Source organism: Anolis carolinensis, chromosome 3, assembly GCF_035594765.1.
Source record: "Anolis carolinensis isolate JA03-04 chromosome 3, rAnoCar3.1.pri, whole genome shotgun sequence".
Lineage (NCBI taxonomy): Eukaryota > Metazoa > Chordata > Lepidosauria > Squamata > Dactyloidae > Anolis > Anolis carolinensis.
In genome coordinates this window covers 169763322-169789907 of record NC_085843.1, presented here as the reverse complement: position 1 = coordinate 169789907, position 26586 = coordinate 169763322, and the positions used below count along the sequence as shown (strand labels likewise).

Here is a 26586-nt window from a genome sequence, read left to right as displayed (position 1 = left end):
GTAAATCATTTTCTATGTGTCCCGTTTATTAACCTTATCTGCATCATTAATTTCTTTTTTACACACTGTAGAATTTTACTCCCTGCATACAAAGCAGATATCTTTTTGATGGCTGGTGTGAAATAAGGAGAAACCATACAAATGCCTTTGAGAAATTCTCCGCCTCCTTGGACCTCAAACTGTTTAATATGCAAGAAGCAAATTGTAGCTCTTTTCTTTCTTTTGAGTGAAACATAATAGCGAATTTTATTTATGCTGGCTGATTTCCAGCATCCCTTTAAGAAGTTCCTGCCTTGGTACTGAATTAGTTTAGATTTTATTCAAATGTTTAGTCTTAAAAATATGGGCCCAATCCATTAAAAATCATCAATAACTATTTTGTTTCACTCATTTCAATGGATTAGTCATGTTTAAATTTAACAAGATCAGAGGCACAGAATTTGTGTGTTAAATTGGGAGAGAAAGAGGGAGAAGAAAAGATTGTTGAATTGATCAATGGAAAGACTCGTTTGTTTCGAATTGGATTCCACTTTTCAAATGACAAGGAAGCACTGTTACAAAAAGCTATAGACATGATTAATCTTCTCACTGTCTAGTAACAAAATTAATTGGGCAACATGTGGGCAAACACTTGACTTAGATACCTTATCTGGTAAAAACCCTCCTAAAACTGTAATTAATGCTCATACAATAGCATCACCTTTTGCTATAGCCTCACATCTTATTTGCCTAGCACTATAAAAGGGCTAATTATTCCAATGCATTTCCATTTTGCTGGGAAATGGATATGCATTTTACAGTCATATAAATATGCATATGGACATATTTCTCTCACACACAACACATATATGCAGTTATCATTCAGATTGATTGAAATCCCTTACAGTCAACCCCATTTAAGAACACTGTTCTTATATTAAGGTGTTGTTAAATACTACTGTTGATGTTGCTTCTCCTCCTGTTGTTGTATGCCTCTGGACCTCATCACAATGAAGTTTTTAGTCTGTTCTAGGACAGATCTAGCACAGTTGAGGACAGAGTCCACTGGATTCCATCAAATAAAGTAGAACTATTTTTGGCGGGGCTCCATCCCCAAACTGTGCTGGATGCATCCTAAGCAGAGGCAAGGAGAACACAGGAGGCTTCCAGTGTTCTCGTTGCCAACAACAGGGCAAGCGCAGGGGGAAGCTGCACAGTGATAGGTTTCCCCATATGATGGGGAAGATTGTGCTGCTGGTAATGCAAGAAAATGGATTCATAGAATCATAGAATCATAGAGTTAGAAGAGACCTCATGGGCCATCCAGTCCAATACCCTGCCAAGAAGCAGGAAGATGTCATTCAAAGTGCCCTCGACAAATGGCCATCCAGCCTCTGCTTAAAAGCCTCCAAAGAAGGAGCCTCAACCACACTCCTGGGCAGAGAGTTCCAGTGCCGAACAGCTTTCACAGTTAGAAAGTTCCTCCACTGCTTGCCGGATTCTCCATGCTGCTTGGTGAATCCCTCCACTGTTGCCCATATTAGGAGACTTTGTATGACAATGTCCTTTAAGTCACAAGACAAAGCAAATATATATTGGGGTGTACTTCACATGATTTGTTCAGAACAGGGGTCCCCAAACTAAGGCCCGTGGGCCAGATGCGGCCCTCCAAGGTCATTTACCTGGCCCCTGTCCTAAACTTTAGACTTAGAGTTGAACTAAGTCTACCTGGTCTTTGGAGGTCTCTTTGGTTACCTATGGTCTTATGAGATTGTCTAGATGGTCTTTGAAGGTCACTTTCCTTACCTATGGTCCTATGAGACCATCTAGATGGCCTTTGAGGGTCCCTTTCCTTACCTATGGTTTTAGGAGATTGTCTAGATGGCCTTTGGGGGGCCCTCTCCTTACCTATGGTTTTAGGAGATTGTCTAGATGGCCTTTGGGGGGCCCTTTCCTTATCTATGGTCTTCTGATGGCCTTATGAAATCATCTAAATGGCCTTTGAGGGTCCTTTCCCTTATCTATGGTCTTCTGATGGCCTTATGAGATCATCTAAATGGCCTTTGAGGGTCGCTTTCCTTATCTATGGTCTTGTGATGGCCTTATGAGATCATCTAGATGACCTTTGAGGGTCCCTTTCCTTACCGATGGTTTATAAGACCATCTGGATGGTCTTTGGAGGTCTCTTTGTTTACCTATGGTCTTACAAGATAGTCTAGATCAGGGGTCCCCAAACTAAGGCCCATGGGCCAGAGGTGGTCCTCCAAGGTCATTGACCTGTCCTCTGTCCTAAACTTTAGACTTAGGGTTGACCTAAGTCTGAAATGACTTGAAGGCACACAACAACAACAATCCTAATTTTGGACTATTTTATCATAGTCTGGCTCCCCAACAATCTAAAGGACAGTGAACCGGCCCTCCACTTAAAAAGTTTGAGGACCCCTGGTTCAGAACCTGGATGGCAATTATTCCTTTGGCCCCAAGAGAGTGTTACTTGTCCTAGGTCATCCAGAAGGTTTCCATGGCTGAGCAGAGATTCAACCCCTGGTCTTCCAGAATCTTAGGGTCCATCTATACTGTAGAATAAATAGTTTGACAACAGTTTAACTGCCATGCCTCAATGCTATGGAATCATGGGTGCTGTAGTTTTTACAAGGTCTTTAGCCTCCTTTGCCAAAGAGTGCTGGTGCTTCAGCAAAGTAGAGCTCCAATGTTTCCATAGCATTGAGAAATGGAAGTCAGGATGATGCCAAACTGTACTAATTCTACAGCATAGATGCATCCCTAGTTCAGCACTCAAACCATTACACCATGCTAACTCTCAACACTCTGCGCAGGCTGTGGCACAGGCTGGTAAACAGCTGCTGCAATAAATCACTCTGATCATGAGGTCATGAGTTCGAGGCCAGCTCGTGGCAGGGTGAGCACCCGTCAATTAAAAATAAAATATAGCCCCTGCTCGTTGCTGACCTAGCAACCCGAATGATAGTTGCATCTATCAAGTAGGAAATAAGGTACCACTTATAAAAGTGGGGAGGCAAGTTTAACTAATTTACACTGTTGGAATGAGGAAGTGAGGAAGTGCCATCAGAGTGGATGATGAAGCAGCTGCTCCCCCCGTGGCCAGAATCGAACATCCCCTCAGGAGAAGGTTAAATTGCCTCTGCGTCTGTCTGTCTGTTGTCTCTGTCTCAGTTCGATGTGTTTATGGGCATTGAACGTTTGCCCTATATGTACATAATGTGATCCGCCCTGAGTCCCCTTCGGGGTGAGAAGGGCGGAATAGAAATACTGTAAATAAATAAATAAATAAATGGTCTATTTTCCTTAAAATTCAATTCTTATAGAAGATATGCATAATACAAAGACATGAGCAGATCTACATTCACAAAATGAAAAGAAAGGAGATATACTTTCTTACTCCCTCCTTCGAATGTTAATTCACAACACTGAAATGATTCAGGAAGGTTATGGAATTGTGGGAGTTAAGCTGAAAGATATGGAACTTCTGGTGCTGTTCATCATTTCTCTTAAGGAAGTGCTGGTGATGGATGGAGAGACCAAATGCATGCTGACTGTGACTGAATGGTTCAGCAGATGGCATGAAAAATAGGCATGTGTGGATCACTGAATGATGCTGACGGCAAGGAGACAAAGTGATAACAAAATTGCTTTAGGTTGGATTGAGAAATGCCTTCAAGGGTGAGCTGGGAATAGCATTGTACTATTTGTTTTGAATTTAAGTTTTATTTTCTTTTGTATTAAGTTTGTAGTTTCTTTGCTCTCAAGTTACTATTTTGACATTCCTTCTCTCAAAAAACTTTTCATTAATTCCTTTTAAATAAATAATTGGCAGGAAAGGAACAGATGTATTTATTCATTTTAATTGAATATATTTTAAAATTTATACTCTGCTGTTCCTTCACATTCTTACTGCATACAAGAAAAATAACTAATACAGAAAAATACATTGATATACATGATCACCAGAAGGCAGCAGTGGCTCACATCCTAAGGGGTCTGCAATTCTGACCACCAGAACTGAATCAGTAAGCCAACCACCCAAGGTGGTTGGTGGGTGTGGGCAAAGATACGTGATGTTTCAGAGCCCACATTAAAGTGGTTCAGGATAGCAATCATGAAGACACTGAAACATGGAACACCTCAAAGACAGGTCCAGAAATGTTAGTCCCTACATTAGGGAGACTTTCTACTTAGTTCCAAAGGCCCGGAACTAAGACACAATAGAGTCAGAAGGCATTATGGAAAGTTCAAACCCTTAAAGGACTTGTTATCAAGCACCTTAGCTTTCAAGCATCTGGCCCTGTTGTATAGGTCTGTCAGACAATTTCTGATTTGGACTCGTTGCTTCTCATTTTTTTTTTTAATCTAAGCTATTCCCCCCTGCCCCTAGAATGGAGAAGGTATATAAAAATAAAACCTACTTAGAAGGAAATCATTGTGTGTTCTGGAAACGCACCTTTTGAGAGAGCAAACCAAAGTGGGCCCGAGCTGTGGTGCAGGCGGCAGAGCAAGCCAGCTGCAACCAGCTGCAATGAATCACTCTGACCAGGAGGTCATGAGTTCGAGGCCCGCTCGGAGCCTATGTTTGTCTTGTCTTTGTTCTATGTTAAAAGGCATTGAATGTTTGCCTATATGCGTAATGTGATCCACCCTGAGTCCCCTTCGGGGTGAGAAGGGCGGAATATAAATGCTGTAAATAAATAATAATAAATAAAGCTGAGAGACATTCAATTAAAATGTTTTTTCCTTAGCAACCAGAGTTGGTAGGAGAATGTAGTGGTGAAGAATTTCAAAGAAAGACCTCTGACTATAGCCCCAGCATACTGGCAGGTCCATATGTTTTAAAAGGTGCTTTTAGGATGTTTTTAAGATATTTTTAAAGATGTTTTAAAGATGTTTTAAGATGTTTTTAAATTGTTGATTTTAGCCGGTTCTTGTAAGCCGCCCCGAGCCCTAGGGGAGTGGCGGCATATAAGTTTGAAAAATAAATAAATAAATAAATAAATATGGAGAGAACAGTTATTTAAAACCCTGAGAACAAATAATAGAGACATGCTATTACAAAGAGCCAACAAGAATTAGAAATCATTCAGGCCACCTCTTTAAAAAACTAAGTTTTTGTTCCTGAGGAAAGGTGAAACTGGAAAGACGTGAAAATAAGTTGAGAAATAAATCCCTGTCTGGACTGGTTCTACCATTATCATAAATGGAGACAGCAACAGCAGAGCCTATCCCTCTCTTGCTTTCAGGAGAGCATCAGTCTGAGGTCACAATGGTCAGTCTCTCTTACTCTTTGAGCCAAGCAGCAACAGCATTGGACATGGTGACAATTTTCTTTCCTTCATGTTGGTATCATCAGCATGAAGTTACAATGAGAAGTCTCTAAGAAAGTAACACCAGCTTTAAGTCACAATAACTAATATCTGTCTAGGGAGGCAGCATCAGCAGGGCAACATTTAGGCTTATTCATAGAATCATAGAATCATAGGATCGTAGGGTTGGAAGAGACCTCACAGGCCATCCAGTCCAACCCCCTGCAAGAAGCATGAAAATCTCATTCAAAGCACCCCTGACTGATGGCCATCCAGCCTCTGCTTAAAAGCCTCTAAGGAAGGAGCCTCCACCACAGTCTGGGGCAGAGAGTTCCACTCCCGAACAGCTCTCACAGTCAGGAAGTTCTTCCTGATGTTCAGGTGGAATTTCCTTTCCTGTAGTTTGAAGCCATTGTTCCGCGTCCTAGTCTCCAGAGCAGCAGAAAACAAGCTTGCTCCCTCCTCCCTATGACTTCCCCTCACTTATTTGTATATGGCTATCATGTCTCCTCTCAGCCTTCTCTTCTGCAGGCTAAACATACCCAGCTCTTTGAGCCGCTCCTCATAGGGTTTGTTCTCCAGACCCTTGATCATTTTAGTTGCCCTCCTCTGGACGCTTTCCAGCTTGTCAACATCTCCCTTCAACTGCGGTGCCCAGAATTGGACACAGTATTACAGGTGTGGTCTGACCAAGGCAGAATAGAGGGATAGCATGACTTCCCTGGATCTAGATGCTATACCCCTATTGATGCAGGCCAGAATCCCATTGGCTTTTTTCACCGCCACATCACATTGTAGGCTCATGTTTAACTTGTTGTCCACAAGGACTCCAAGATCTTTTTCACATGTACTGATGTCGAGCCAGGTGTCCCCCATTCTGTATCTTTGCATTCCATTTTTTTCTGCTGAAGTGAAGTATCTTTCATTTGTCCCTGTTGAACTTCATTTTGTTAGTTTTGGCCCATCTCTCTAATCTGTTAAGATCGTTTTGAATTCTGCTCCTGTCTTCTGGAGTGTTAGCTATCCCTCCCAGTTTGGTGTCACCTTCAAACTTGATGATCATGCCTTCTAACCCTTCGTCTAAGTCGTTAATAAAGATGTTGAACAGAACTGGGCCCAGGACGGAACCCTGCGGCACTCCACTTGTGACTTCTTTCCAAGAATTCCTAATTGAAGCAAGCATTAAGCAACAGCTTTCCCCACCTTCCACACTCTGAAGCACAGAGAAGCAGGCGTGTGCAAGCACAGTCTTTGTTTCTGTTATTGAGGTAGGCAGTGGATATGTGCTGCCACAATGAGCACAGTGTAGTGTTTTGAGTGTTGGACTATCATTCTGATAACAGGATTCAATGTCTTACACAGTTATCAAGATCCACTGGGTGACCTTTGAAAAGTCACACATTCCTAGCCTAGGAAAACCTCATGAATGGCTCACAGGCATATAGGAACAGACAAAAACAATGGCTACCAATGCCTTTTTCATTGAAATAGGAAGTGATAAATGAATTGGAAAGCAGCAGGCAAGGGGAGACTTGGCAGATCGACACTCCCTATATTAAAGTACTGTACTACTAAATTTTAAAAAGAACAGGGCCATAGACAAATTTAGAAATAATAATGGATGCAATAATGTCAGCACTCACTGTATTTCAGAATGATAAAATGCAGAGTCAGACAGAACTGGTCACCATTGGGGAGACAAACTGATTTTACACCTCCAGATATAATGGGGTTTCAGCTTTTTGTGTGTGCCCCAAAGAGTTCAGATTGCAGCAGAAAAGAAGTCATTGTGTTAAAGGACAATAGGTAGGACAACACTATTGTTATGCATACTAAATACAGCAACATAGATATTGTTACTAGAGCCAATGAGATGAAACATAGCAGGGTTGTTGTATGTCTTTCGGGCTGTGTGGCCATGTTCCAGAAGTATTCTCTCCTGACGTTTCGCCCACATCTATGGCAGGCATCCTCAGAGGTTGCCTCTGGAACATGGCCACACAGCCCGAAAGACATACAACCCTGTGATCCCGGCCATGAAAGCCTTCGACAACACATGAAGCATAGCATTTTGCAGGCGGTGTGTGCATAAAGAACCAATGGAATACAGAGAATAGAAAAGAAAAGGAATTGGCCTATGGAGAAGTTGCAGTGGCAGGATAAATTGGCAGAAAGAAAATGTGAGAAAGAACACTCTTTAGGTTGGACTGTAGAGTTGCCATGAATACTCTCCAAAGACATGCTCAGAACTTCAGGATCTATGAAGTCTTAGAAAGAGAGGTGACTATTAAGGCCCAAAGTATTTGGTTCAGGTCACTCTTTAAGTCAGAATACAATTCTCATTGTTGCTATTCATAATCTTTATTTTCGGGTCTTATTTTAACTCTATAGTAGAAAGAAAAGCTTTTAAAATCCATGGGGAGAGTGGAGGTTGGGTGACTTCCCTGCCTTCTCACCATTGCCCTAGCTGGTCATGTGCAACAATGCTAGAAGAGCTGTACTTTTACAAAGAGCAATTACAGCTGCCCTTTAAAAATTAACAATACGTGTAGCCCTCTGTACCATGCCAAAGCATTGTCCAGGGTTAAATTTAAAGGAAAGGATTGACTACAAAGTCAAACTTTAAAAGTGAATGAATGTGTGTGTGAGAGAGAGAGGGGGGGAGAGATATGATTTGAAGCTCAAATATTCAAAGGAGCAATCTGCTGAACAGACACATATAATAGACAGGAACCCAAATCCGCAGCCTCCTGAAGTTCTCGTGCCCCCCCTCCATTCTTCCACATTGCCAAATGGTGACATGTGCAACTAGGGTTTTGTCCACCTGTGTCACAGTGTTGTCTGATATATTACTCAGTCATCATTTTTCTTGTTCTTTCTATCTGTTCTTTTACCTTCTCCCCTCTCCTTAAATTGTCCCAATGTTTTGCAAACCAGTGTCCTGGTAGCTAGCTGACACAACAATAAAATTAAATGTTGTTTATTTTATCTTTTATTTTGGATACTGCAATAACTAAAGAAGGTCAGACTTACGATTTATAGTTCCTGTATAATATAAACCTAAGAACATTTCCCAATATTCTTGCAGATTAATAATCAGAAACCTTCCTAGTGTAAAAGATGGCATCAGTCCGCATGTGGTGAGCAATACTCTAATAGTCAAATAATTGTTAATTCGATGAAGAGTATTACTCATCTCCTAATATTGGTACTTGATATGGCCAAGTTCCTGGCTTCATCTCTGGTGCTAATTCAGCACTTGTTTTTTCTCCTTTGTGCATTGAGTTATATAGTCCCCACCATATTATTTAGACCAGTGTTATTTAATGTGGTAGTCGATGGACTGGTGTTGTGCTGTGATCTGTTACGATGTTGGTTTGTGGTCTGATTTCTGGTCTGCAGCAAGTTTCTAGGAAAAAGGAAATTGCTTGAAACTCATCAGTACAAATATGGTGCCAGTCCCTAACACAATGGTGAAAAAAAATCACATCTATCACATCAGATAACCAAAGAAGCACTAGGCCATTTTCTATAGCAGGAAAATGTATTTGGTGGATGTTCCAACTGCATGTTTTTTCCCTCCAGATCACTCTCACACAGGCCTGTAGCGAGGGGGGGGGATTTAGGGGTTCAACCCCCCCCCCCCGAAATTTTTCAAGTTATAAAAAAAAATCTCGTTTACTCATGAATTTTAACTGGTTAACCAAATCCCCATGCTAAGTCTATGAGATGCAAAACATTAAGAGTCCCTCCAGGCACTATCTCAAGCAGATATTGACAGGTTTGTAGCGGGGAGGGGTATGTGCTAGGGGTTCAACCCCCCCCCCCCCCCCCGAAATTTTCAAAACCCCTCCTGAAATTTTTTTCTGGCTACGGCCCTGCTCTCACAGGATAAGGGATAGTGCTTTCCAATGTGCACTACATTCTCACTTTGTTAATTTCCTTCTTTTCAATTTGCTACAATGTTGCTTTTACATAAACGCATCCACTACATGCAAATTCTATGAAAAAAAGCACCCCAACTACAGTACGTTTTGTATAAGAAACAGCATTTTCTCTACAGAAAATCATATTTCTGGACAATTTTTCTGTGCAGAAAATGCTGTTTTCTGCAGAAAAAAACCCATGTGCAAATTTTGTAGAGATTACTTTCAATTACTTTTTGAAGCATTGAGAAAATTTTTAAAGATATATGCTGCTTAGCTGAAAAAAAATAGTGGGAATAAATGTGCACAATTACTAGAACCTGGGATAAATGTGCACAATTACTAGAACCTGGGATAAATGTGCACAATTACTGGAACAAAGAAAGAAATGCAGCTCTAAGCTCATAGGTAGTATTATCAATAAAAGATAAACCAATTTGCTGTAGACTAAAATTGTAGCAAAGTAATCTATAGCAAATGGCATACTGAAATTATATTTCCAGATAATACAGAAGGGGGTAATATAAGCAAAGACCCTAGGCATTTATCAATTTAGAGCTCTGTAATTATACTCTTGATACTGTTTGGATAATAGAACATCTTGTTCTATTCTGTGAGCATTTCCTTTGTTTCCATATACATTTCTCATCTCACAGCTGTTGGAGGAATTTTAGACATGTTGAAAATATACCATTATCTCACTTGTGTTTCTAATTGCAGTTGGCAACATGGGACTCTGAGAAAGGACTGAATGGAAGCCTGCAGGAACGGCGCTTGGGTAGTGACCTACAAGGATTGACACTGAAAGTGGTGACTGTCTTGGTATGAACATGTTTGAGTTGAGGAAGCAAATGTTAAAAAAAATACATGCTGCCCACCTCCCCATGAAGCTACATTTAATTGTTATCACTTTAAAACTTGTGTTTCATCGTTTGCAGCATATGCAAGTGGTATTCTTTGTAGTGTGCCATAAGCATACCAAAAGGTTTTACAACTAGAGCACTGCACATTCTTAGTTTCTGCCATTTTTTCAGCTCCTGCCCTGTGTGATCTTTGAAATGAGCTCATGTGGAAGTTTGTGTTTTATCCAATTTTTATTATTTAATACTTATTGATTTAAAAAAATACCTTTCTGATAAGACACTCAAGGCAATCCAAAATTAAGGCAGAGCTAGTTCCTTGTAACAAGTTGATTGAAATTAATGCTCTTTCTCAATAAGGAGTATATAATTATAACAGTTGCATGGATTTTTAGAAACCCCATTTCTCACCTATCAAAATTCTCCTTTTACTTTCTCTCCCACACAAACTAATCTTCTTATCCCTTTTTTCTCTTACTTGATTCATAACAAAGGTTCCAGAGCTAAGAACATTTTTTAAAAACAGTTTCCTAGAGAGAATGTGGACTCTTATCTGGTGCCTAATCTGGAACACATGAGGGTCATCTGGATGCATCTCCTTCCAAAATGCCTTTAGTTCTTTTGGTGTAAAAAACTTTGTAACCTGAAAGTACCAAATGGATAAAAAGTTGTTTTGCAAACATTTAAGCAAACTAAGCTTTAGGTAAAGAACCAACAAAGTAATATAAATCATGTAAGCTCTTTAGCACACTGACTAAGTTAATTCAGGCCTGAATGCTATCAATAGTACCTTCTACATCAGACCCCTTCCACACTGCCCCTTTATCCCAGAATCTGATCCCAGATTATCTTCTTATCCCAGATGTAGTGGAGACTAAGGGCCCATCTACACAGCACAGGATTTCCTGAGTTAAAAAGGGGGCGGTGGCAGCTACATGACGCTAGTGGTAAATCCGTGCTGCTTCACTGCAACAGACGATAATCACAGAGTAAAAAGTCCCCCTTTTGTCCCGATTCCAGTTGGAAGTTGTGCATATTCTTATCACTGTATATCCCTATGCTCACAAAAAAACCCCACGTGATTTCCTTCCATCCCCCCTGTGGAGACTGCATATGTCTGCTTTTAAAAAGCCCAAAAACAGCTGATTGGCCTGTGAAAGAGATACACAGTTGATTTAAAGGAAGCATGAATAGAGAGCAATTAGAACTCTCTGAAACTCTTTATTTTAAACTTTATAATATTAAGCAGAGCTTGAATAAACAATTGGGGGAAAAGAGAAATCCAGAGGAAGTTTTTAAAATTCTCTCAATTACGTACTGAACCTCATATGCACACATCTGCTTGTATTTATATTTAGATATTCTCATGTGTGCATAGATGGTCCAGCTCATAACAGAGTGATTTTTTTGAAAAACCCTTTTCTTGGAATTGAAAAAGACATAGAAGACTGGGTGTACTTGAGAAAAATTCAGATACCCAGTGGAAAATGAAACTACGGGGACAGTTAAAACAGATGGTTCTAGGCAAATCAAACTGCTATTTATGACAGGGGATTTCAAACAAAAAACCTGAAAATCTTTATGACAATTTATTTAGTCTTTTAAACATATTATCTCTAAGGAAACAAGAAAAAATGTATCTAGGCTTAGAATTAAATAAGTTAAAGCTACATAATGCAAGTGGGAGGTATCTTACCAAGTATCCTCCAAAATAAATATCAGATGTTATCCTGTTCTGTGACATTCTAATTTCCCACTTAACTGGAGAGAAGGTGGAGAGAAGAGCTCTCCTTTCTGTTGCAAAATGACAACATTTGAAAAGAAAGAGCTGAATTTTTGCAGAGAAGGTCAGCTTCTACGATGCCTTCTTAATGTTGTCTATATATACAGTAGAAGAGGCATTGCAAATCTTTCTAGAAAATACTTTATTTTATCAGTTTCTTTTAAGTGTAAGGTAAAACACAGAAATTGAAGGTCTGTTAAGTGATTTCTTTTTCATTCAAAAATGTTTGAGGGTCCTGGAATACTACTTTACTAGTGAAGCTGTCGTAACTAATAATGACCTAGAAAACAGTTTGATATTTTTTTGATGTCCTTTTATCACATATTCATGAATCACCCCCTTTGATTTCTCCTGATGTCCATGCAAGTTCTAGTCAAGTCTTTTTGGATCAATTTCCTAATTTGTAGCTTAACGACTCAATCATGCTTCTTGTTGGACTTTCAGTTTTTCTCATCTGTTGCTTAACCTTGAGATATAGATATATAGATTTGTTCCAATGTATATCACATTAATAATCATTTTTAAGAGAAAGGAACATTGTCATTTCATGAGCAAGACCTACAACTCTGATTCCAAATTCTGAAAATATTTGCTCTAGATGCGTCTGCAGTTTTGTCATATAAAGATTTTCTGCTTCACCCAGTAATATGCCTAAAATAGCCTTTTAAAGAAATTGGAAGTGACAATGACAATATTTTACCGTGGCCTATACCCATTACTGTGCAGTGCATATAAAGATTTTTCCCTGAAGTTTTCATTCAGCCAACTTGGGGAGCTTACCAAAATGTGAGCATTAATACTCAGGAATTACATAGCTCTATCACTTTGGGAGCTGCTTGGTTCCCTGGATACTCAAAAACAGTATCAGAAGATTTTTAACCCTTATGTGTATCACCAAAATTAGACAACAATAGTTAGAATGTCAAAGAGGAAGTGTGAAAGCACACTGAAAAACAAAAATCTTTCTGAAACAAATGGAAGTGAAAATTAAAATTTAAAAAGCTGTTGACACTTTCTTTGTTTACCTGCCATGATTTCATCCAAAAAGACCATGGAAATTGTAACTTGGTGCGAACTCTGAGAATTCTCGAAGTCCTCTTGTGAAAAAAAAAGAAGGGCATTAAAATAGCTTCAGATTGTCTTGGTAAGGTCATATCATTCAGAGCTTATTTGGGTTGCACTATGTACTATAACGGCACTCCATAGAGTCATGCCGGCCACATGACCTTGGAGGTGTCTACGGACAACGCCGGCTCTTCGTCTTAGAAATGGCGATAAGCACCAACCCCCAGAATCAGACATGACTGGACTTAACGTCAGGGGAAAGCCTTTACCTTTACCTATGTACTATAAGATTTTCTATTTACAATGTTGCAACGAGTTAATCAAGGTTTCCAGACACTAACACACACACACATCCGGCTGCTTATGCAGATCCTATATAGGAGCAGAAGACATTTGCTTCAGGAATTTGTAAAGGTTTTTACTGTCTGAATCACTGTACAGTAATTGCAGAGGCAACATGAAAGTTAGACATTTGCTATCTCGAACACTGTGACCTCAATGTGTTTCCCTCCTTTATCAAAATTGTATGGGCATGCCACTTGTATATTTGTAATTTCAAATCCAAGTTGAAAAGATACTACAATATGATACATGCAAGCCTCCCTTTCCAACTCTCAGCTGCAGTTTCTTGGGATTTCCTTCACTCTTTCCTTTTGCTTTTTTCATATCAGAGTACATTAAGGAAATACAGTGTATGTCTGAGGTCTTTAGGACAGGTTTTCACCCATCTGCTATTTTTTGTCTCCCCTCAAGCTGGAATGGGCCATGGCCATAGCTCCTCTCCATCCAGGAACTGAGCTGTTCCATCCCAAGAGGATATCAGTGCCACTTTGTAAAGACACAACCAAGAGAAACAGCAGTAAAATCAGAATGGTTGACAGCCCCCGCCCCCAGCAAGTCAGCTCATAGTCTGTGTCATATTGAAACTCTCACCCTGCAGGATCCCTGTCTCTTTGTACACATCATAAAACCCAAGAGCTCCTCGGGGCCAAGCACTGTTAAAAATTTATTCTTGGGCTGGTAATAATTTATAAATAATGGAAGAAGAAGTAACAGATTGCTCACTTTTGTCTGAGAAGTCTTTTTGTTGTTTTCTTGGAAAGATAATACACTCAATTTGAAACTGCAGTGCTGGAGGCATAACAATTCCCCATTCTAGGTGTCTTCAATACTATTAGCTAGATGCATTTGTCTAAACCATATTGATAAAAAGTACTCTCAAATATCATCTTAAACCTTGCTTTGTTCTTAGGAAGAACCTTTTGTCATGGTGGCTGAGAATATACTTGGGCAACCCAAGCGCTACAAAGGCTTTTCCATTGATGTCCTGGATGCACTTTCGAAGAATTTGGGCTTCAAGTATGAGATCTACCAGTCTCCGGATGGCAAGTACGGGCAACAGCTGCATAACAGCTCCTGGAATGGTATGATTGGAGAACTAATTAACAAGGTAAATAGCCCTGATTTAAAGAAAGATAGCATTTTATCTAAGGCCCCTTCCACACAGCCATATAACCCAGAATATCAAGGCAGAAAATCCCACATTTTCTGCTTTGAACTGGAATATATGGCAGTGTGGACTCAGATAACTCAATTCAAAGCAGGTATTATGGGATTTTCTGCCTTGATATTCTGGGTTATATAGCTAGGTGGAAGGCCCTAAAGGAAATGAGTCCTAACTGTGAAACAACTAATATTTGGAATACAATAGAGTCTCACTTATCCAAGCTAAATGGGCCAGCAGATGCTTGGATAAGTGAATATCTTGGATAATATGGAGGGATTAAGGAAAAGCCTATTAAATATCAAATTAGGTTATGATTTTACAAATTAAGCACCAGAACATCATGTTATACAACAAATTTGACAGAAAAAGTAGTTCAATACGCAGGAATGTTATGTTGTAATTACTGCATTTATGAATTTAGCACCAAACTATCACGATATATTGAAAACATTGACTACAAAAATGGCATGGATAATCCAGAAGCTTGGATAAGATTTTGTATTGTTATTCTAATGTCAAAATCTAGACTACAGACCCCCAACATGGGAACATTTTTTCTGAAAGTTTTAGTTTCCCCTACATTTCTCAAATATTATATTGTAGAATATTTTCTTGTTAGGGAAATTCTTGGAATGTAATTAATCAACTCCCTCTGTGCCATAATCTTTACAATATTCATTTTATTCCTTTTAAACTTCCTTAACATGAATGTGGATTTAGGTGATGGATTGTCTTGAAAGTGTAAACCAAAAACTTTGGCAATAGGTATATGTTAGAAACTTTCAATACTGATATAAATTATGTGTAGACAGCCACAGAATATGAATGCTTCTTGCATGCTTAATAGGATCTTTTTCTGCTGTAGTTTTCTTACTAAAACCCACTCCACTTTAATTTCTCAGTGTGCTGGATGTCTGTCATGCACCTTTTCTATAATAATAGTATTGTGTAATGATCAGTTGAGTGATCTCCCAAAGATGAAGCTATAGTTTTGTCTTTAAAAAGAGCCTTTCAATATGGAGAAAATGGAAAACCAATCTCAAAGTGATTGAGTCACATCTGATTTGGAAGTGCTCATGTTCTTCTGGATTAAGTGAATGCTACTGAAGTGATGCAGAATGTATTTGAGCCCACAATCCTCTAGGGTGCAAATGCACAGTGTATTTTATTTTGGGGCAAGGGGAGGTTATGTTTGGAAATATTGCATGTCTAACAGGACATGAACATTTTAATTGAACTGTATTGACAATGGAGGCATTAATATGCAGTAATGTGGTAATTTTCTTCCACATTATATGAAATAGCTTGATTCTTTTTCTGCTGGGAGAAGAATTTAGATGCAAATAAAAAGCCAAACACAAGATCAGAGCATGGCTCTATTGGTATAATGAGATACTTTAATCTTTTCATTATTTTGAAGCATTTCCAGTTTGCATGTACCCTTTCTTGATGTTTTCCATCTTATTGAGATTCCCATTCAAGAAGTTGAGGAGTAGTTGGATTGCAATGTACATCTTTCTGTTTTCAGCCAAATGTTAAAAAAGACTTCAGTATATAATAATATCTTATCTAGGCAAATTTTTATATGGGTCTCTTTATCTTTCTAATCATTTGTTTCCAATCATTTTTCAAGCCACAGGTACACTAATGTCATGCACTCTAAAGGCAATATGCAATAACTAGCTGTGCTCGTCCACGCGTTGTTGTGGCAAAGTGGTGGTGGTATTGGTTAAAAATTGTTGTGGAATTTTTATTTGACATTATTTGTATTTTTTAATTAATTTTATTGTAACTTATCTTTTTTATTTATTATATTTTATTATTTTGTTGTATTATTTTTAGTTATTTTGTTATTATAGTATAGTATAGTATTATTATAGTATAGTATAGTATTATTATATTATATTATTATTAATTATTTAGTGTTTTTAATTATTTCAGTGTTTTTTATTGTTTTTTATTGTATTATTTGTATTTATTTTATTTTTATTCTTTTATTAACACTGGGCTGAGTAGGTTGCTAGGAGACCAAGTAGGCAGAGCTTAGCCTTCTAACTGGAAGCAATTGGATAAAAACAATTATTTCTCTCCCTCTAATTAGGACTTTATGTTTCATTTCTTTTTGTTGTTGGAACATAGGGGCAAGGATGATGGGTTGTGTTGTCAAATTTCTAGGTTCTGGGGCTTGTTTAGTGGGAGGAACGGACACCATTACTCCTTTATATATATAGATTAGAAACAAGTTGACACAAAAGACTTAACAGTTTGTATATGAATACAATATGTTGTATGAAGTTGTTATAAATCTCAGTATTTTCAACTTTATATTTTAAAAAATCTTGTTGCATCATTACAGCATCAATTTTTACCTTCTCCTGACTCTTCTTCCTTTGGGGCAGGGATGGAAAGAATAATTTATTCAAAATTGTTAAAATGTGTTTGCTTGCCAGAGGGCATAGTTATGGAAAGCCCTAACAAGTAGAATCCTAGGCTGATAGAAATCTTCACAGTTGAGATTTATTGTGCATAACATTTGCACTTTTTGTGCAGATTTTTCTTCATAGAAACCCATTTTCTCTGCAGATTTTTTTTTGTACAGAAACATTTTCTATGAAGCAAAGTGCAGGAGATGCTGTTTAGTATGCAAAACAACTCACATAAATCTTGCACAAAATGAGTTTTAAAGTGTGAATAATCTGAAAGCTACTAACTTTTTAAACATTTTCTCAAGTGCTAGAACACTTCCTTCAAAAACAAAACTAATGAACAATTACATATCCCTGTTATGTTGTTGCCTTCAGGAATTATTTTTCTATAGCCAAATAGCTAGCTTGGAATGGTTCTTCTCACATGCTGAGAATAAATTATGATTCTCCATGCTTTAACTTTGGTGAATGTGACAAGGAACTGAATTTCATAGTTCTCCTTCCTCTAACTTCTTTCCTTTACTACTTATGCGACTAAAGAACTCCACTGAACCAAGAAGCTATTTGACAATTGTTTCTGTTCACTTTGCAGAGAGCAGATCTGGCAATCTCTGCCATCACCATAACTCCAGAGCGGGAGAGTGTCGTAGACTTCAGCAAGCGCTACATGGATTATTCTGTTGGCATCCTAATCAGGAAGCCGGAGGAGAAGATCAACATCTTTTCTCTCTTTGCTCCTTTTGATTTTGCGGTGTGGGCTTGCATTGCAGCTGCCATTCCTGTTGTTGGTGTCCTAATCTTTGTCTTAAACCGAATACAAGCAGTACGAGCCCAAAATTCTTCCCATTCCGGTGCCTCCACATTTTCCACGCTACACAGTGCCATTTGGATGGTTTATGGAGCCTTTGTTCAGCAAGGTACTTGGTCAAGTGTTCTTTTTTCTCTGCTTTTCAATCTTGGAACAAAAGACTAGGCCATGGACTTACCACTAGCAAATAACTGCTTGAATGGCACATTATATGTCTTGCTCCAATAGTAAAAAAATTCATCTGAGTAGACATTTTATCACATTTTCAAAACACATTGTATATTTTAGTGCACTGAAATGCTTGTCAATCACAAGTTATATTTAGCTCATGCCTCCTATTTTAAAATAAATGCTGTGTAGTAATACACCCAAAGCAACTTTTTTTCCCTAAAATTATCAACAGCAGCAACAATAAAAAAACCCTTGTAAAATATTGTATCTACAGGAGAGGAATTTTATTTTTGCATCTTTAGCCAAGTAAAGATGGTTTAGATTTGTTATACAAAACATGGAAAGGGGGTCGGAAACTTGGAGTGCACGTTCTCTCTCGCTGTGTGTGTATACAAGTACATATAGATGCTTATGTTTTCTACTTTTTTTAAAAAAAAGTGATCATTTCCCACTAATTTAACTACATGGTGAAATGTTAAAAATGTAACTTCAATCAAAATCCCTCACAGCTATCTTGAACAGCTAAAGGTGCTCACACTTATGTGCACTGTTTTGTCAAATTGGATAAGCCTTTGAAATACTCCATATACAGAGTCTGCCCCACAATTGCTTTTGCACAATTTTCTGGATCAAATTTAATGACCATAAAAATGCCAGGCATCTGTATTATCCCTTGGCATAAAAATATGAGTGTAAAACAGTCCATCTGAAAATTTTGACTTCTGAAAAAACGGACAAAGTATGATATTTTTCTTTGTACAGTTTGGTTCTTTATAAGAAGTGACTGGAAGTTAGTAGCAAAATAGGGTGGGGTTTGCTGTATTGCAGTAGAAGAATTTTTCTACATATCCCATCTCATTGTTTTCACTGTTACACTTCATTTCCTGTCTGACTATTATGCCTATTTTTAGCCTCAGCTGTCACTGGGGAGAGAACTGTATTCACTGTAGGCTATAATTGGCAACATTTCATTGTGCAATAAAATAGACTCATAAAAGCATAAAAATTACCTTCCTGGGTGAGACCAAATTCCATGTAGTCCAACATTTCTCTTGTAACATCAGCCAAATGCATGCCCAGGAAAACTAAAAAAGAGAGAGAATAAAAATGATATTGGATTGTCCTCTGCTGTTTCTCCCTGGTGCCTAGTAAATAATATTTTGAAGGGCAGATTAGAACTTTTTCTGTTACCCTTTTAAAAACTTTCTCAAGACAAGACAAACGATCCCATCTCAGCTAAGCATATTTTGCTCCCAGTCTTTTCAGAAGTAGGGATATGTAGACATTTTACTCTTGCACATTAAAAAATGTGGAATGGAAATATATTAATGCTTATAATTCTTTGTTGCTGAGCAAAGTAGTCCTCAGTGAGACTGGGGAAGAGCAAAGCAAGATGTTTACTACATCAGACCAAGCCGTGCTACATTGCATTGGACAGGATAGGAGATGGGCAAAGGGATAGCTGTGCCTGTTCCAGATTGTGTAGTAAGTTGTCCAGAATGAGTGGACCAACTTTGGAACCAGCAAATCCAAAATGTCTTTCCTGTCCCTTAAATGCTCTATTTTGGAGCCTTATCTCAGCTATTGCCAGAAGGACATTTATGCTATAACCTAATCTCTCCAGAGGCTAAGGAATGCAGTGTAAGTTCTTCTGAAAGAGAGTCCAATCTTCAAGCTGACCTTTTTCCCAGATGGGGTATCTTGATGACTGTTTCCCTCTTTTCTGCCTTTAATTGCACTCTATAGGATGAAAATTGAAAAATGCAGGCTTAATGGGAAACTTCGTTCACTATGTCATTGAGATGGTTGTGTGACAGGTTACATAAATATAAAACACAATGCAGTTACATTAAATAACTCTCGATGGTATAATCATAAATTAAGAGCTTTGAATCAAAGGTGAAATACATATTACCTTAAGACATCATCCTTAAGGACAACCTGCTTAAGATTTTGAAATATAAACAGATCAACAAATTTGAGATAGCTAATATTATTTTGTGTTCATGATTCATCTATTTTTTGTCTTTTTAAAGATATAAATAATTCAACTATCTTTGTGTTTGTGTGTGATTTATTTGGGAAGGCTTTCCTGATATTATTTAGTCTGGACATTAATTTTAGTTGCTTTTCATATGTTTCCACCTCAATTGCTAATTTCCACCAAGGATGGGTTCCTTTGATCGGTTTATCTCAATTTTAGGATGTTCATTGATGATGCATCAAAGAAACCTTTGAATATTGTTTATGATGAATAAAGCATAAATTTGTGTAAGTTCTCATTGAGCAAACCTATTTCAGAGTTACTTGAGAAGCTAAAAGAACTACAAGAAATCCATGAACTCATGAATTTTCAGTAAATTGCATCTGAAGGGAAATGAAACTCAAAATTGGGAGCATCTCCAAAGCATCTAAGATGAAACATCTGAGGGATTTTAAGGAATTTAGGGCCCTTCTACACTGCCATATAATCTAGATTATCAAAACAGATACTCCACTTTATCTGCTTTAAAGCGGATTATATGAGTCTACACTGCCATATAATCCAGTTCAAAGCAGATAATTTGGATTTTATTTGGCAGTGCAGGGCCCTTCCACACAGCCATATATCCCAGAATATCAAGGCAGAAAATCCCACATTATCTGAGTGTGGACTCAGATAACCCAGTTCAAAGCAGATATTGCGGGTTTTTCTCCCTTGATATTCTGGGATATAGGGCTGTGTAGAAGGGCTTGCAGAAGGGGCCTCAGATGAGTTTTGACAAGTGATGCTACACACTTCTAGGTCAAAAATTCATTGTGCCAGTGATTTGGTACTTTTGAAAAGTTAACAGCTATTTTGGCATGAGAAATCCTAACACCTAATTTCATGCATGTCACTAACAATCGAATAAATGAAAAGGCAGACAAACAGTCACATTTTTCAATTGGTCTTATGATTTTTTTTCAGAGCTCATTTAGGCTGAATCTACAATGTAAGATTGGAGCAACATGATATGGTCAGTGTAGATCCATATAATGCATTAGGTCCAGCTTTACATATTCAGAGTACATTTCTTGGGGCTTCCTGAAAAACGTTTGCTTGAAAAAAGGGCTCCACAGCTAAAAAGTTTGAGAACCCCTGGGTTACATTATTGCAAACTAGTCCCATGTTTGAAAATGTCACTATAATAAAACCAACAAACCGTTAAACATAGCGCATCCAAGAGAAAGGAAAAGTGATGGAAAACATTATTTTCTCTGATTTACAAGGTTTTCACTTGTTTGCTTGCTTACTTGTTTGCTTATTACATGGCAAATGCACACACATCCCATCTGAAATGGTTGAATTCCAGGATCTCAGGATCATGTGATCTCTCTGCATGGGGTAGATGATCTTTCAATCACTGAAACTCCAGACATTGTTTGAGCACATAGGGAAATCCCATTGATTCAGTGGGTTAACTCTGGTTGGGACTAACAAGAGAATCCAAACCTAACTGAGAAATGCATGGGCATCCAAGAGGTCACCTTCTTTGCTTCTTTTTCAGGTGGTGAATCTACAGTAAATTCTGTGGCAATGCGAATTGTGATGGGAAGTTGGTGGCTGTTCACTCTTATTGTATGCTCATCTTATACTGCCAACCTTGCAGCATTTCTCACCGTAAATAGGATGGATAATCCTATAAGGTAAGAGCTTTTCTGATACCTAGATAGAAATCAGAAGTCCAAAAAAATTGTCAAAAATGATATTGGGCAAGTAGTTCATTAGAAAGTGTTTTAGAAGAGCATTTAGTCCTGGGGATACAGAAAGTCTGCAGAAGCTCCTTTAATTGAAATACGGAAACTTTTCCTATGCATCTTTAAGCAGAAAAAAATTGCAATTCTATCCTGAAACTAAGGCCCCTTCTACACTGCCATATAAAATCCAGACTATCCGTGTTGAACTGGATTATATGGAAACGTAGACTCATATAATACAGTTCAAAAGCAGATAATGTGGATTATCTGCTTTGATTATCTGGTTTATATGGCAGTATAGACGAGGCCTAAGAGTACTAGGAAACTGCAATGGTACTGTTAACTGAAAGCCATTCATTACTCTGGTTGAGAGGCTACCTACCATATGGCTACAATTGTAAATTTTCACTATATGAACAAATATGCATTCATCATCATTAGCGATCCCTTATGTTCAAGTATGATTGCCTTCCAAATGTAGCATCAAAGTGGTGGGTCCGTAGGTGATTATAGAGACCTATTCTTGATCCGCATGTTCTTCCACAGTGAGGACATCAGTTTCCAGATAGAAGGCGGTCCTGGTCATGGTTGGTTTGATGCACCTTCCTCTTGAGCTGTTTCTCCTTTACACCCTCCATCCGTACCTTTTTGAATTCCACAGTACTCTTGGTAACAGCTGCCCTCCAATTAGAAGGCTCAAGAATCAGGACTTCCACTTATCAGTGTCCACCTTTTTAAAGGTTAGCTTTAAGCCCAACTCTTTTCCGAACCACCAACATTCTGTTTTCCATTCTTGAGTTGAGCATATAGTCACAGTTCTGGGAGATGGTGATTGGGCCTTTGGATAACATGGCCAGTCCAGTGAAGTTGATGGCAAAGGATAATTGCTTCAATGCTGGTGGTCTTTGCTTCTTCCAGAATGCTGACATTTGTACACCTGTCTTCCCAAGAGATTTGCAGGATTTTTCAGAGGCAATGCTGATGGAATCTTTCCAGAATTGAGTGTAATGTCTGTAGATGGCCCACATTTCACAGGCATACAACAGGGTTGGGAGGACAATAGCATTATAAACAAGCATCTTGGTATCCCGATCCTCAAACACTCTCTGCAATAGGTATCATATGTCAATGTGATAAATTGACCTGCCATGTAATAAACTTCATAGTTTTATTCCTAGTAGTACATTTTAGCCTTTTACCTTGTTCTGTGTCAGTGATTAAAACTTTCAGCTATTCATCTTGAGGTGTGATTACATCCAGCTGTCAACAAAATTGGCAAGAGCTAGCTTCCAACCAATTCATTGCAGTCAGTGATGATGTACAAAGGAGATAGCAAGACAATTTCATTTGAGGACACCTGCTTGAAGAGCTAAAATGGGGGGAAATGCTGTTTTCCTCCTGCATTGTTGAAATCAATAACTGAATCCTCATTTTTTTCTTAATACTTAGCAACTTCTTGCCAAGTCCAGTCTCTTTCTTTTGTCAGAGCAGATTACTTCGGTTCAAAAGGATCTGAAGTGCCACTGTATTCTGTATTTGAAATTGACTTTCCTGTCTCTGCCACTCTTTTGGATTTTCTGTTCACTCTTTCCTCCAAACTATAAGAATTCCCCAGGAATGTCTGCCAAGACGTATCTTGTGCTCCAAAGCTTGAGCTCGTGTGTCTGCATTTTCCTTCAGGTTTGTGCCACTATGTTGACCTCAAATATGATCTCTCTGTGGATAATACAGGGTACTGGGAAACCAAAGTGTTTTCAGAATGGTAGGCAAATCATTTGCTCTTGGCCTCAAAGGCTTAACACCCAATTTATAACAGTGAGATTTTTTTCTTTGTTTCTCAGTTGTTCTTAAAAGGGGTAAAGAGAGAAATCATAGAATCGTAGATTTGAAAGAGATCACGAGAACCATCCAGTCCAAACCCCCTGCTCCGCATAAAACTTAACTTCCAAAGCTTTCATTATTTTGGTTGCCTTCTTCTGGACATATTCTAATTGGTGGATGTCATTCTTGAATTGTGGTACCTAAAACTGGACACCGTTTTCAAGGTGAGGTCTTACCTAAGTGGAATAGAGTGGAAACATTTTGAGTCCATAAAGTGTGACCCAAGCCACTTAAGCATAACTTTATGATAAGTGTGGTAGCTGTCTAGAAGATTCTAAGGTTTTTCATGTAGGAATTCCTGAATCCCTGGCATCTCCTGATAGGGTTGGGGAGATTCTACCTTCCATTTGAAGTTCTGGATAACTTTTTCAGTCAGTTAATGTACCATAGAGGTTGGACTGTAAACCTCAGCCTCTTCCAGTCAGCAGACTTACAGACCATGCTGGGTGGAGGATTCTGGGTGTTGTAGTCCAATAAATAACTTGCCTAAACTCTGGTGTAGGCAGTACTGAACTAGTCTCAGTCAGAACAAGTCTCTAATATATAAATATAAATGTATATACAGTGTCCCAGTTATAGTTTCATATGTACTATAGAAGTTTTCACATGCATTCTTAGAAGAGAGGTTGGAAGCATTTCTTTTATTTTGTTTGCTAATGCCATTAAACATTGGTTTGAATACCCTGTTGCTTGGTTGCTTGGTTTTATCCATTACCTGGCATAGAGCTTTTTGGTAATGCTTCACATTGCTTTACCTATTGATTTCTAGCTTAGTCCCAGCAGTAAAATTGTTTTGCTTTCTTAGAACAGAACAATTTGTTTGAGCTTATATTTCATCCAGAAATAAGGAGATTTTGGGACACATGAATGTATAGCAAATAATCTTCTGATCAGACTGTGTCATCTTACTTCAAAAAACTAGAGAGGAACTGGCTAAGAGGGTAAAGGAAGCTATTATAAAATGTTTTCAAAAAAAGTCCTCACTAGATGTAACTATTCTGGATCATTGTGTTAGCTTGTGGCTAACATTCAATTTTAAGGCAAAGTTTTGCAGCCTGTGATGACTTATCAGCTTCAGAGTTTTTTTTTCTAGTTCTTCTAGACCCCAAAACCACTTTTGATAACATCAACCATAGAGTACTTCTGAGTTGCCTTTTTACGTTGTAATCTGGGGGACGGGGTGTTTTGCAGTGACTTCATTCCTTCTAGAGGAATGAATCCAAAAGATGGTGCTAGGGGACTCATGTTTAACCCACTTGGTTTTGGCCTGTGGGGTCTCTCAGGGTTGAGGTGTATCCTCATACTATTTAATATAATTCATGAATGTTCCGGGGGGTTGCGTATTGAATTTTGGCTGATAAGATAGTCGAATTAATTGGGATTGTTGTTGTTGTGTGTCTTCAAGTTGGTTCAGACTTAGGGCATCCCTAAGTCTAAAATTTAGGGCTTGTGGGAGCTGAATGACCTTGGCGGGCTTCATCTAGCCAACAGACCTTAGTTTGGGGACCCCTGTCCTAGAAAGTTGGCCAAGGGGCCATGGAATACAATGGCCAAGAAGGAGATCTGCCACAGAGATCCCCTATGGATAGTGGAAAACATCTTTATCACTCTGACTAAAGGTTTTCTCCTGATATTAAGTCTAGTCATGTCTGAATCTGAGGGTTGGTGCTCATCTCTATTTCTAAGCCGAAGAGCTGGCATTGTCCATCGACCATACCTTGAGAAGTCAGATTTGGCCATGGTGGTCCATGCCTTAGTTACCTCTAGACTGGATTATTGCAATGCGCTCTACATGGGGCTGCCTTTGAAGACAGCCCAGAAACTGCAACTAGTACAACACTCGGCAGCCAGGTTTCTAACTGGAGCAAATTACAGGGCGCGTTCAACGCCACTGTTTAAGGAGCTCCACTGGCTGCCATTTATTTTCCGAGCCCAATTCAAGGTGCAGGTTATCACCTACAAAGCCCTAAACGGTTTGGGACCCACCTACCTTCGAGACCGCATTTCCCCCTATGAACCTGCACGACCTCTTCATTCGTTGGGGGAGGCCCTCCTCTCGCTCCCACCACCTTCACAATCATGGCTGGTGGGCACGAGGGAGAGGGCCTTCTCCATCGTGGCCCCCCGGCTCTGGAACTCGCTCCCCCGGGAGATTAGGCAAGCCCCTACCCTCCTCTCCTTTCGGACGAGCCTGAGGACTTGGCTCTTCTGAGAGGCTTTTGGTGACTGATCTCTGTATGATCGACCTGCTGTCCATTTGACAGTGTATGCCTTCCCCAGTATTATAATGGCACTTTATAGCCATCATAGCTGAGTGGCCACCCTTCCCTGATGACATGATATATTTGCACTTTTAGCACTTTGGCCTAGGTCCTTTGAACCCAATCCATGGTTTTAACACTTTATCTTGTATGTGGTTTTTTATGACTTGCTTTTATTGTCTGATTGATTGGTTTTATTGTTTTGTTTTTATATTTTTTCTGTTTGGGCTTGGCCCCATGTAAGCCGCCCCGAGTCCCTTCGGGGAGATGGGGCGGGGTATAAGAATAAAATTATTATTATTATTATTATTATTATTATTATTATTATTATTATTATTATTGAGACCTCCAAGGTCATGTGGCCAGCATGACTGCATGGAGCGCCATTACCTTCACACCAAAGCGGTAATCATATTTGTATGTTTTCAAACTGCTAGGTTGGCAGAAGTTGGGACTAACAGCAGGGGTTCACCTGATCCCTGGATTCGAACTGCTGACCTTTCGGTCAACAAGTTCAGCAGCTCAGCTGTTTTACCCGCTGCACTACCAGTGCTCCATCATCACTCTGACTACTCTAAAGGTGAAAACAGGGACATTGAAAGGGCAGCTAAATATCCTCAGAATCCTTATTCTTTTAATCTCCCACACATATTTCAAAATAGAGTCACTCTGAATACCATCTTGAAAACACTAAAATCATTCCTATGGGAGATAAGGAAGGAGGCAACAAAATGTGCCCCACAATAACCAATATTCACAGGCTGTTGAGAGATGGTAAGGTCCTGGAGAATTCGCAATCTAAAATCCACACATAGAGCAGACTCAAGAATGTGTCTCTTTTGTCCTTGAGTCTACTAGTGCAC

General features: G+C 38.9%; 1 protein-coding gene across 6 annotated transcripts in view; it reads left to right on the top strand.

Moving 5' to 3' along the window:
• grid1 (glutamate ionotropic receptor delta type subunit 1) overlaps positions 1-26586 on the top strand; it is a 1053635-nt gene that overhangs the window by 941594 nt on the left and 85455 nt on the right. For all 6 annotated transcript variants that reach the window (XM_062977386.1, XM_062977385.1, XM_062977387.1 and 3 more), the window contains exons 9-12: positions 9962-10063; positions 14202-14399; positions 17475-17799; positions 21392-21530. In XM_062977386.1, the coding sequence (XP_062833456.1) occupies positions 9962-10063; positions 14202-14399; positions 17475-17799; positions 21392-21530 (764 nt within the window). The remainder of the gene's footprint in view (positions 1-9961; positions 10064-14201; positions 14400-17474; positions 17800-21391; positions 21531-26586) is intronic.